The sequence below is a fragment of the Dromaius novaehollandiae genome, chromosome 10 (assembly GCF_036370855.1).
Source record: "Dromaius novaehollandiae isolate bDroNov1 chromosome 10, bDroNov1.hap1, whole genome shotgun sequence".
In the NCBI taxonomy this organism is placed as follows: Eukaryota; Metazoa; Chordata; class Aves; order Casuariiformes; family Dromaiidae; genus Dromaius; species Dromaius novaehollandiae.
In genome coordinates this window covers 3,911,915-3,924,836 of record NC_088107.1, presented here as the reverse complement: position 1 = coordinate 3,924,836, position 12,922 = coordinate 3,911,915, and the positions used below count along the sequence as shown (strand labels likewise).

At 46.6% G+C, this 12,922-nt stretch overlaps 1 protein-coding gene across 1 annotated transcript in view; it reads right to left on the bottom strand.

Annotated features, from left to right (window-relative positions):
* Positions 1–12,922, bottom strand: part of CHSY1 (chondroitin sulfate synthase 1) — a 79,151-nt gene continuing 66,229 nt past the window's right edge. The window contains exon 3 of the mRNA XM_064517888.1: positions 1–3,469. Coding sequence (XP_064373958.1) covers positions 1,877–3,469 — 1,593 coding nt within the window. The 3' untranslated portion in view covers positions 1–1,876. The remainder of the gene's footprint in view (positions 3,470–12,922) is intronic.

Below are 12,922 nucleotides of genomic sequence, written 5' to 3'. Positions count from 1 at the left end.
TTGCAAATGAAAAAAAAAAAAATCTTTATTGCATCTTAGAAGCAAGTCTTAAAAAAAAAAAAAAAAATCCATGCACTGTATCCATCCAAGTACCTACATCCTTGGGACTGTCACCAAAAAACGATGAACATTATAAGACATCGAAGCTACGCTAGTTGCAGTTCATAGTCCATACATGTGTAAACAATGATTATTTTTTCTACTGGAATAGCGCTTTCTGCGTGAGATTCCCCTCAAACACGGCAACGCCCTACGCGTTGCCTTCCAGCCTTGCTTGCGCTCGTCTCCACTCCCCAAAGAGGAGGTAAAGCGGCCCCGAGAACAGCGAGACAAACCGGCGCTGGAGGATGCAATAGAAAAATATACTGTTCGCTGGTTTTTATTTTTTGTTCCTGCTGGGCGAGATATTTACAGGTAGGTCCCGACAGATCATCTGCTTCAACGACAACTTCCATTCTCTGCTGAAGTCTCAGTGGAAAGGGTTCCCTTTAGCTGGCTTTAAGGCACTTTATTTTGTTTATTTTCTGTAACCTTGCTAGGTGTTAATTCACAGGGCTCGTACTGTCCTTGTTTTCAGCCTCCCCATCCCCTGTTCCTCTTATCGGATCAAAAAAAATTCCTAGGCTTACTTAAATCGTTCCGGAAAATGTTAAGGAAATTTGAGAAAAAAAGTTCCATGAAAAAATACTTTAGAAAGTAATCTTTGGAGATCATTTACTGCAAGTATGATGTACACTACCTTAACAGTGAGAAGATGCAATACATTCCTAATATATATATATATATTTACACACACATATATATATATATAAAATATTAAAATGACTAACAGATATTCAAGGAAAGGTCAAGAACCTAAAACAATGGATATTAAATAAATTAAAGGTCTATCAGATACAGGAAAAAAAACCAAAAACAAAACTAGTAATCAAATAATGAAATAATTGTTCCCATTAACATCATGTAACTGACTGAACAAAATTAATGTAATGAGACGCAGTACACTTTGTATACAAGATTTTCAGCGTTTTTACTAGGGATCTCTAATTTTCCACTGTGTACTGCTGCTTTGCCGCAGGCGAGTCTCATTTCCCATCCGCTCCCTCCACTCGTTACGCTCCAGCCTTTCGTTACCACCTAGTCTCAGCTCCAGCCAGGACAGCGGTTTAGAGTAATACGCAGAATCCATCATGGATTCTTAAAACACTAGATCCATATATGGACCAAATATAAAAGACAAACATTTCTACAAGGACTAATCTGAGAGCAGGTTGTGCTTACTTTCTCCCCTCCCTTGAAGTTGCCTGGCCACCAGAAGTAGTAGATTTTTAACTGAAATAATCAGCCATCAGAATAACTTCTGCAGCTAAGACCCTTACCATTGCCACCACGCTGATTTGTTTTGTTCTAATGCAATTTTTTTTTAAATAATGGCTATTTTTAACAGTAAGTAGACTCTTTGTAACGCAGCAGTCACAACAAAACATTTTGATACAGTGTTTTGTCACTTTGCTTGAACATTCAGGTCCCAATTTACAGAATCCTAGCAACGAAGACAGCAACGGAAAAGGTAGAAAACAATCTTTTGTTCATAAGGAAATTCTAATTCAAGTCAGACTTCTGCAGATCTGTCAGATCATTCTTAAACAAATTTCTGTTTGAAGGCAAATATTGATCACAGTTTTGTTTAAAAACAAAAACACAACAACAAAAAACCAACAGCCTTGTTCTTCTCAAAATGAGCTCTTTGTAAGAAAACAACGATGATTTCTAAAATATATCCTGTGTGGTCTTTTAAAAGTGAACTATCAAAAAACATTTTCCCAAAAATAAATTAGATAATTAAAAAAAAAGTCTTTTCCAGCATAGCTGGACATTAGGCTGTCCTCACTGAGCCATTAGTATTGCTGCTTTTCCCAAAACTTGGGTCATTTTTCTCAAACCATAGTTCAGCCAGCTGCTGTGTGGACCCATAAGTTGAAGCTTTGGACCCCAAGCACATTTTATATTGTTTTGGATCAAGATTAGGGTCACAAAAAACAGGATGATGTACATGGACTACTCCAATTTCTTGGCTTCGGAAAGGTTTTAAGCCAGCTTGAATTACTTTGTTAAATAGGTCGACGTCTTCAAGGCCCCAACCTTGGATGGAGACATCAAAGCCACCTGCTCGAAGAAGATCGCCTTTGTAAATACAGGTAATACCAAAGCCATAGTTCCTCCAGAAACCTGTTTTCTGGGTGAAGGCAAAATGATTGTCACTAGGAACTTTTCCACTATAAACAATCTTTGGATCGTACTGGCTAAAAATGACTGGAAAGTATACTTGTTGACCCAAAACCGTATTGGCTCTACACCGCTGGAGAAATTCTGTGGTAAACACTAAGTCAACATCACAGAAGAAGAGTAAAGACTCATTCTGAAACTGAGAAGATCCGACCTCCAGAGCCAGTGCCCTGGAGAACTCCCCAGACACCGGTAAGATCTGCATGTCGGCCTTGGGGTATTTGGAGTGGTAATCTCTCATCAGCTCAATCTGCTTTGCTTTGTCCGGGTTCGAATTGGAATTGAAAAGCAACACAACCAGCTTGACGTTCTGATTCGGAATGAGACACGTTTTTTCAAAATTCCCCATGAACCTCGCAAACATGTCAAAGCGTCCGGAGAGCGGGATGAGGATGTTGATCTTCTTGTCTTTGAGTTCCTTCCTCTCTACTTTTGACCCGGTGAGCTGGAATGGAACAAACATCTTCAGTGAATTGGAGAGGAAAGACAAAGATCCAGAATCCTGGTTAATTTTGCTGGCCAGCTCCTTGGCATCCGTCTCTTCGTGCTCCATAAACTGGATCTTGCTGAAGGTCTGCTGCAGGTAAGCGTGCCTCCTGACAGGGACGGTCATCTTCTTTCCCTTATGCTTTTTGTACAGAAGCAACAAGTCAAGAACGTACTCCGCGCCGTACATAGGATTCACTCTGCGATAGCCGTACTGTATTTCCTTGAAATCTATGATCCTCCCCCGGGTCTTAGCATTCGCGTTGATCATTTCCATGACCTGCATAACAATGTCATCCAACGCTTCGCGCTGAGACGAGTCCATGCCTCTCCGAGGGGGCTGTCCATCGGCCCCAGAATACAAGTACTTCCCCGTAAGAAACTCCCACTCCAAGATCTCCTCTCGGTGCCGCGGCTGGAACCTCATGAAGGAGGGTGGCATGCCCAGCTGGAGGTCGTCCTTGTGGACTTCTGTATTGCTGTATTTGCTCATCAGGACGATTTCTCTGTGCAGCTGTACAGTCCGGTGGCGAAGCTCTGCTATTTTGCGACTCAACATGTAGCTGTGAAGCCTGTACTGGTATGGTGGGTTCTTATTGGGATGCAAAGTTATAGCTCTGTGTATTTTGCTGTTCCTAAGGTCTCTGATATAGCCTTTTTTGTTCTGTTCGTAGTTTTCGTAAAACAGCTGCTGCATCTAGGAGAGAGAAAGGAGACGTTAGCATCTCGGCAGGGCTACAATTTCAGCATGCTGCATCGTGCAAGTCAGCCCCCCCCGCCCCTGCTGTGCGAAAACTCCCCCTCGCTGGCATGGCCAGGCGGCTTGCTGAATAAAGCCGGTCTTGGTCTTGGGCACAGGTTGTAGCCATACCAGCTGCTATTCAAGGAAATTAAGAGGATTATTCCTTGTAAACTGGTGAAAGAAACATCTACCACGGATTATTACAGCCCATTCCAGAGATATCACCATCATCCAAATAACCGCGCAGCAAATAGATCCCAAGCTCATTTTTTCACAAAAACACAGCACCACCAGGAAAAAAAAAAAAACATGAAATTTTCATTACAAAGCTCTTAGTATTCTCCTGCTTCCCCAGAGCCTTAGTAATAAAGGCTACTATATACATAGTAAAAAAAAGTGTGGTGACACCTTTTCTGTCACACCCAAATGATGCCCAGGCATTAAACCTATAGCACACAGACATGAAAAGTGTCATTTGAGGAGTGTTTTAGCCAAGATGCTAAATTTGCTCTCCAAAGTATCTCATTACCATATAAAAATGGTTAAAAAATGCCACAGTTCCCCTGTCAGTTTTAGAAATGTCAACAGAAAGTAAAATGGATATGAAATTACTAGCAGCACTTCCGCATGCTAGGTAACACAGTATAAATATGTATGATAGCATAAAATCATCCTTACAGTGGAAATTGCTATTTCAGAGCAACAAGACAGCGAGCTAAGATTAGATTCAGAAGCCTGTGGAAAGCCACCGCTTCAGCAAAGCAGGCAAACCAGCTTTGCAGTTTTGCACAGCTCAGGCAGCAGCGGATACGATGAAAGGCATGGGCAAGCCAGGATGGTGATCTGGGAAATTTGCTGGAAAAAAAGAAACAAAACAAAATCCCAAGTCCAAAGTTATATACCGGCCTTGACAGCGGACGTTTTAGAAGATCACGGACTGATTCTACGTCGAAATACAAATGCCATCAACCTGCCAGAATAGCAGACGCTACTGCTGCGTTTCCTATAGGGTCCAATCTATGTTACCGGCCACAGAAACTGCTACAGATAATACCATCAATAAGGTATGCATAAAGAAGTTATAAAAATTAGCAAAGAGCTAAATTCCAAAACACAGGAGGGAGTAACTCGAACTTAAATGCAGTTACAATTAAATGGAGCACTGAAATGAAAATCACGCACGCATCCCTTAGACAGCGCAAGGGATGCTTCTGCCAGCTGTGCAGACCCAGCAGAAGCCCGACTTTATTAGGCCTCCAATTGCATTTTTCCCATTATTGTCGACAGACATTGAATCTAAGGGATAAACTTACACCTGGATTTCATCGCCGCTGTCGTAACAAACCAGATGTGCACATGTTTAAACCCGAAGTGCCGCACATCGCTGTGGACAGCACAGGAGCGACCCGCACACGCTCAGAACTGCTCACGTGGATTTTAATCTGAACAAATGCAATTAATTCCAAAGGAAGAAGGAATTTCAGCTGGACGCAGAAAGAAAGCACATTTATTCCCGGGTCATCACAACCTCCCCTTTTCCCCGTTCCTGCCCAAGTCTCCCTTCTTTGCCGCTCTCCCCTGAGGTGCTTACACCGCCTTTTATGTCTGAAAGCAATCCAGGCCAGAGACTGTCTCTGATTAGATATCATATGTAACGCGGCCAAACGAGAACATCTTGGCTATGGCCTCTTGGCACGTCAGAGAGGAGCCATCTGTCAAGACGTATATCCCTTTAGCAGTTAAGCAAGATTTAGAGGCGTGCTACAGGTAGAGGTTAGCTGGTCTAATCCCACGTGCAGCAGTTATCCAGACGGAACGAACCCCGTGCTTTCCCGGGAGCGGGTCCTTCTGCTCTCCCGCAGTCTGCTCCTCCCGTTTCACTTGTGACCATATATTGGTTCCTCTACTAATAACGCTATAGCTTTTTTCGGTCCACTTTGAACCTGGCTCTTTCTGTTCAGGGCTCAAGGATGGCGGTGACCCCAAACCGGACCAGGCAGAACCCACACATGTATTTTTACTCCAAGCGGCCTCCACTGATCTATCCTCTGTAACACAGAAGATTTATCGCGCTAGAAGTATTAAGCGCATGTAGTAACAAGGCATACAGAAACAGGCCGCAGATTTCAACATTTTAACTGCAATCCAACCGTAGGCACAAGCTTTCCCAAGGACTTTGTGACGTTAGATAAATATTCTTTAAAAACACTTCATTAGGGAACTATTATTTAAAGGAAAATTGACAATGGGACTTATTTTCAAACCGTGTTTTGAATTTATAAGAAAGCAAAATCAAGACCATGCAGCCTGAATGCTTTTTATTCCAAAATTCCCTCCTAGGGCATGCTGAACTAGCTACAAGAAGAAACCATGAGAAGCAGCGAGGCTTTCAGATTACACAACAAAGTTTTAATAGGATACCGATGGGTAGGAAAAAGTTATGAAACTTCTGAAAGCAAGGGAAGATATGAACCCCTAACAAACTCTCCTAAATAAAATTAACACGAGTATTTTAATTGTTTTGCTATGCAGGAATAACTAACAGCGCAGGCTAACTTCGGAGCTTTTAATAATTCTTCTTTCCTTTCCCAAAAACTGGCTGACTTAGAGAACTGAACTGAAAATAAATATCTCAGCCAGACTTTACTGGTGCTTCAACCCAAAGCAATTTAAAACAGAAAAACCTATTAACAGCCACCTTGCGCCAGCCAAAAAGGCGATGACTGCAACAAACCATTTGCTCCAGTCAACGCTACACTCAATTAATAAGCAGCTCTGCCGCAGCCAGACTTTTACATAATCCTGTTTTTTCAGAAGAGTGCCTTGCGAGGCTGGCACTTTCCTTATTTTTCCTAAGAAGCTTCCCCCTCTCCTACCTCCACCACTTTTGTCTCCTTGCATTTAGCAAGCGGGAATAGCCGTGGAAAGCACCAGCAGCCAGCGGGCCTCGTTCTCCATTCAGGAACTGGTATAGACCACACTTTGGTATTGAATGTGCAGAAGAGCTCAAGAAGGGGTTAATAAATCATCAGCAGAGAGCGTAATGGCTTACAAACTCACTGCATGGCTGCATGAAGTGCTGCAACTGAAGTCTACGTGGTCAGCAGGTCACTTAGCCAAAAAAAAAGCAATTCAGGGCTGAGGAGCCTGCTGACACAGTCACAGCCCGGAGGTGCGGTGATGCCCACGCGCTTTCCTTCCCAAGAGGCTGGGTGTTTCCTTTGCATCGGCTGCGTCTTCTCGCCCACGTCTATGACACCGCGGGCGAAGCCTTGGCGAAGGGAGCCGTTCCCTCCGCTCGCTCGGCGCCGGCGGAGCAGCACGCGCGTCCCTCCAGCAGCAGCGTCCCGTGGGACACCCCTGCGCCGGGGTCACTGCAACGTGATGGCTCGCCGCGGTCCCGGGCACCAGGCTAGCTCACGACCTGGATAACGCCTGGGCATCGCCACCACCGCCAACAGCACCTACCTCGTCTGGGTCCCCGACTCGGGGTTAACTATTCCCGGGAGCACACGTGGGCATTTGACTCCACACAACACCGGAAAACCACAGGGAAGAAGAAGAAGTACCTCTACCTTTGGTGTCCATCATTAATAGAGATGGGGAAGAGAAGAAGGAGATAAACTAATACGTGTTATTTATTTGTTCCTCCCACGTAGCAGCCGTTAAACACCCGCACGCTCCGGAGTGACCCACGTCCAGAAGGCACACGTCTCTATCGGGCGTTACGTGCAGACCTTCACAGGACTCCAGTCCCAAGTCTCGCTAGGTGAACACGTATGCAAGCCCTGCTTTTAGAGAGACAGGTTTCTCTAGGATTCTTTAAAAAAAGAGCCTTTCATGGGTATTAATTTTGCACCGATTATATTCTAAGCATGCTTTATTCCAGCGCAGAGCGCTCGGAGTGCAGGGATACAAAGAAGAGCTACTCTTTATTGACCACTATTTACTCTAGACCTGTCGAAGCCTTAAAAACCCTAATGTTCCCCAAACCATTAGAGACTGAATGTTTAAACTGCGGTACAGCTGTTGTGGGCACTGCTGGCTCGTGTCCAAAAGACCAACTGAAAGAGAGAGTGTTATGTTCTTCGCTTTAAATGAAGAAGTCTTTTGCAGGCCAAAAAAAGTGTACTGGAGAAAATGGACTTAAAAAATAAGACCGGTTTATGCAGCAGCTGGCCCGCAGCCACGGATCAGCCCCCGAGGGCTTTCTCTCACAGCTCCAGATTGTACTGCCACAGCCCAGCGAACGCAGCTCCGCAAGGCTCACGGAAAGCAAGCCTGGACAAGACATGCTGCATGGCAGGCATCTAAATGCCCAAGACGTACTTTAAATACACAGGCAACCTAATTAAAAGCTAGAAAAACGGCTCTTGTCACCTGGCTCGTGAGTACTTCATCTGGGAGGAGGTTGCTCTCCGCAGCTGGTGGGGTCTGTTGCTCTGCTCCACGGCGAGAAGGTCCTCGGCCAGCCCGAAAGCGCCCAGGGCCGCTCGCCAGGGATGCGGCTACACGGGGGCACGAGTACTGCCGCTGGGTAGCTTCTGCTGGGTGGCTGAAGGGCAATGGAAGCTGCCTTGCACCCAAACCCCGAGTCGCCTAAGGACGCAATCGGAGCTGCACTAACACGACTTTGCCACTTAGAAGCAATTAAGCAACACAGATCGTGGTTGTCTGGTTCTCCACCGTGCTAAGACCTTAGACGTGTGGACCAAACTGAAAGGTGGGGCGAGTGTTCACACGTTCGTGATGTGGCTGTGGTGGAGGGGGAGACTGCAGTGACCTTTCTGGATACAAATCTGAGCATTAAGTACTCTTATTCGTGATGAACTTTCCATTTTAAATCCTGATGCTTTATGTGCGGTCCCATGGCTAAGCACCGACAGGACTGAAGCGACTCGTGGGCAGTTATTACGGCGGAGACAAACACGCGGAAGTAATGGATAAACACTCATTTCCAGTGAACTTGGCCACTCTTTCATCCCTGTAACCTCTCCAATTGCCGTTCCAGGAAAGGACGCAGGAAATACCACTCAGCAGTGGGAGATCTTCCCTCCGAGCCGACAGGCGAAGCGCTGGGGCTCCGGTGCCTGAATACGATTAAATGCTGCGATCCCTTCGTCAAGTTACTTTTCTCATGCACATTTAATGATGTAGCACTGGTCCTCAACCGCCTTGTTTTATAAACTAAGAGGGGCAAGAAGATCAGCTGGACATCCCAAGCGGCTGGTACCCAACATCTCCATAGCAGGCTGCTCGGGACGCAGAGGCAGGCCCAGCTGCGACGTTTTGTGACCTCCCAGTGAAATAATTTGAAACATGCTCTTAAGCAAGAAGTTTATTTTGTCGACAGGGTTGCCGCCTCTTACATGATACTGAGTGAAACATGGCCTGTTTCGTTGAAGAGCCTCGCAGTGCCTTGCGTACTGCTCTCCTCTCCCCAAAGTATGCGAGAAAGGAAGCCAAGTGTCTAAGACAAGTTTCAAGTACAGCAAACTCAAGGTCATTGCATTTCTAAAGACTCTGAGAATTAGCAGACTTACTGCTGCAGTTTAATCTTTATTAACAATCCCATGCAACTGTTTAATTAAACAACTGTCCTTCTCCCTACTCTTCCTCATTCAAGGAAGTAGAAAAGCTCAAAAATTCATGGACAGTTTCTCAAACCAAATAGCCCTTAACGAATTCCCAGCTTGGCAACTGAAAGAGAGAACCTGCAAAATGTATCTGTCTCCAAAACTGGCATCATGCACCTCGCCTCCAACCTTCATTTTAAGGTCTCATTACCAGGAACATATGCTGGGAACATGCCATGTCACCTCAAAACTAACGGAGATCCTCTGGCTAAGAAGCAGAGAACTGCCCTCTTTTTGGCCCTGCATTAAACGGAGCTTTTTCCTCCTGGCCTAAGGAAGGATCCAGGATCCTGTTCCTCTTAACAGGGGAGCAAGGAATTGTTTCTTGGGCCTCCCACATTTTGGATCAGGGGAACAGGTTGAATCAGGCCAGCTGTGTAAAGAGGAAAGACTAGTGCAGTCACATACAACTCTCCGAAGAGCTCGTTGCTCATTTGGTTTAACATCCTTCTCCTTGGGCACATCTGATACACAAACTACGCAGTTGCCTTCATTCACTCCACAGAGCAAGTAACGGTTTCTCTAGAGACACACATATATGTTTTTAAAGCATAAACCAGAACATAATCCAAAAGCTTTTTGTACTGCTGGAGTAACCTGATTAAAACAAGTGTGCCATTTTGAGATATTTAGATTCAACTGTGCAAACCTTAGGAGACTTGGCTGCAATCGAGGGCTGTGCTTCCAAAAGGTTCTGATTTAAGGGAAACAAAACCAAAGAAAACAACACTAAATATTAACAAATGTTCTATCCTACGGCTGTTAAAGAAGCAGAGCATCATAAGTGCTAATGACTAATTATCATTGCTATTGCTTGATAAAGCGTGTTCAAAATTTGTTTCTAGCATTATTTCCAAATGATGAGCTCTGGTGAAAACTGCTGTTTTACACATGGCTCTGCCTTGCTCAGATTCGGGCTCTGACCCACGGGGCAAATGATTCAGCTCTCCCTCTCCGGCAGAGAGGGACGGCCTCCTTCACAGCGCCAGACGAGAAGAGGAATAAAGCGACTCGCTGCAGAGTTGTTCTTTTAAAGGCCAGACTCAGGGATGATGCCAAACTACTTTCCCACCAACTATACTGCGTCTCGGGATTTCTTCTCCTTGTTGTCAACTCCATACTTTAGACTTCGCAGTACAGGCAGAGTACAAGAAAAACTTGGTTTTCATTATGACTTTCAACAGGGCCATGAAAGAATAGCTGCAGCCTTGGAAGGCTGTATCTGTTCTTTCTCACGCAAAGTGTTAAGATTTCAGAGGAGCTGCACATGACCCGTGGAGGGTAGTTCTTGGAGATGATGAGCAGAAAGCCTCTGACACCCTGGCAAATGTTTTCTGGATGCTAACAACAGAGTCAGAGGAATGCTGTCTCTTCCGCGCAGAGACTACAGAAAAGAAGATCTCTTCCGGACTGCTGCATGATTTTCCATGTGTTTTAAAGAGGCAACAATATAATCATTTAGAAATATTTTTGTTCATGGAATTCAAAGATTCCTGTTTGGGAGCTACTTTCCACATCCAGCGGTCTGAGAGTTACGAGCCGTGCTGGACGATGACCCTTTCTGGCTCGCAAACCCTTGGCACGGCAAGCACGACTTGCGAGAGGCACCACGGCAGGACCTCTGCTGCTGGGCATGGGGAGGACAAACCCTCTGCACGGAGAAACTTCAGCTGCAACCTCGGCACCTGCGCTCATCACGATGGCACTTTGGCATCAGAAGTAAAGCGGCAGCGGTGTAGCTTCACTGTCAGACCTACGCGAGGACGGCAGGGACATCACAGCAAGCATCAGACCAAGTCTTTGGGTCTTTGCTAACACCAGTCTGCGAGAACCCCGGGGGAGGGATCGATCCCTGCGGATCTGGCTGCAGGACTGAACCCCTCCAGCCTTGCCCGCACCAGGGCTTGGCCCGGCACTGCTTGCCGTGCCGGGGGACACCAGCCCCTGAGCAGGCATGCGGTGCCCAGGCGGCATGGAGATAATGTCACGGTAACAGATCCGTGCTGAAGGACAGTGTCAAGGTAGTCACATTACTGCAAAGCTCTAAATATCTCTGAGCCTTCACAGAAGGTTGCTGTGAATTTAATTAAGCAAAGATTTGGCCTTGTGACAGCTGCAATACTTCCCTGGGTGTAAAAAAGGAGAGGGGTTATTTTTAAAACCAGATTAATTGTCAAGACTTACCTTTTGGCACTTCCAGCTCAAACGCTGTTTTACATGGGAGTGGACATGGCTTCCTTTTTTATGGCAGCAATCCATGCCCACTGTTCCTGATCCCTTGTGAAGACCGGTGCAGGCACAGATCTTTGGGAAAGGGGTGAGAGGGGAACCAGGAATGCCAAATAAAATCACCAGGGCAAAGCCAACTGCCAGACTGCTTGTATGTCAAAACTACATCCCTTACAGTAAACTTACAGTGCCAGTAATAGTCTCAAAGTGAAAGAGCATCTTTCGTAACTGCATTTTGAAATGTGTCCGCTTCACGCTTTGCTATAACCTAATGGAAAATCACTTCTCTACCTAGTAGCATCAGTATCAGCTAATCAAAATTGTTAGACTAGGCGTACGTTAGATTTCTCATTTCTCTGCTAGCAAGCGCTCTTCACAGCTGCCACAACAGCAGTTCTCATGGATGCTGCTACGCTGCGTCGTTGCCAGAAGAACAGCTGTAGAAAGGGTCGTTGTTTAGGACACGCTTTCGAAACCTTAGCCGCTTCCAAATCAGTGGTGACCTGTCCCTAGGAGATGGCAGCTGCACACCATCTTATGTTGGCAGGGATGTCTGACACAAAGAACAAAACAGCATTTAAACAAACTCTGGAAATGGGCTCATTCCATCCCCTGGCCTCCGTCAGTGTGAACCCATGGGAGGGAGCAGGCAGGGCCACAGCCTGAGACGAGGGCAGCGCAGAGACGCAGCTAGCAGCGGTCCAAAGGACACATCACACTGGGCAGGCACATCGAGAGCCACATTTGAGCCCGATGGTGCCCCATGCCACTCCAGGCACATGCTGCATCGGTGCCCAGCTCCGCACACGTTTTACCAGCGTCGCCTGGTTTACAGCAGAGCAAAGGTGACAGCTGCCTTACTGTCACGCTAACCAGATGACGCAGCCTTGCAGGTAACGCTCCTTCCTCCAAGCTCAGAGTCCAACAAGTGCCCCAGCATGGCACTTAAATATTGCAGGTTTTTTTCAGGGTAATGCTAAAGACCCCCCACATACGTGGTCGTTTCATACCCACAGTCTTTAAGGGCACGCAGCAGCTCTGATTTTGCAGCCACTTTTCGGTGACGGGGAGCCCAGCGTGGATGGAGCTGAGAAGCCCACGGTCAGCCCTGCACCGGCTACTAATCCAGCTCGGTGCAAGGGCTGCTCGCTGCTCCTGGCGTCCCTGCTCCCTGGCTGCACCGACAGCTCAGCGAGCTCAGGACCAGCAGTGAATTATGCATCAGCCCCCCAAAAGCAGAAACTGCTCCGGGTGGGAATACAATCTCCCTCGGCTCGGCTCGGCACAGCTGCCTGCCTTTTTTGGCCACCCGGGCCGGCTCCAGCTGAACAGCGTTCCTGGTCCCAAGAGGAGGGGACCGGGCGGCACGCAGCAGCCGTCGCTTTGCTGCCGGGGGCCGATGGCAGGACGCCCCTCCGAGGCAGCGATAAATGAAGCGGGAACTCCCTCCGCGATCCTCTGGCTGCTTCTCCTGCAGTCAAAACCGGATTTAGAAGACCATCGGGTTGTGGGGTTTTTGGAGCGGTGGAAAAGAACAAGCTAT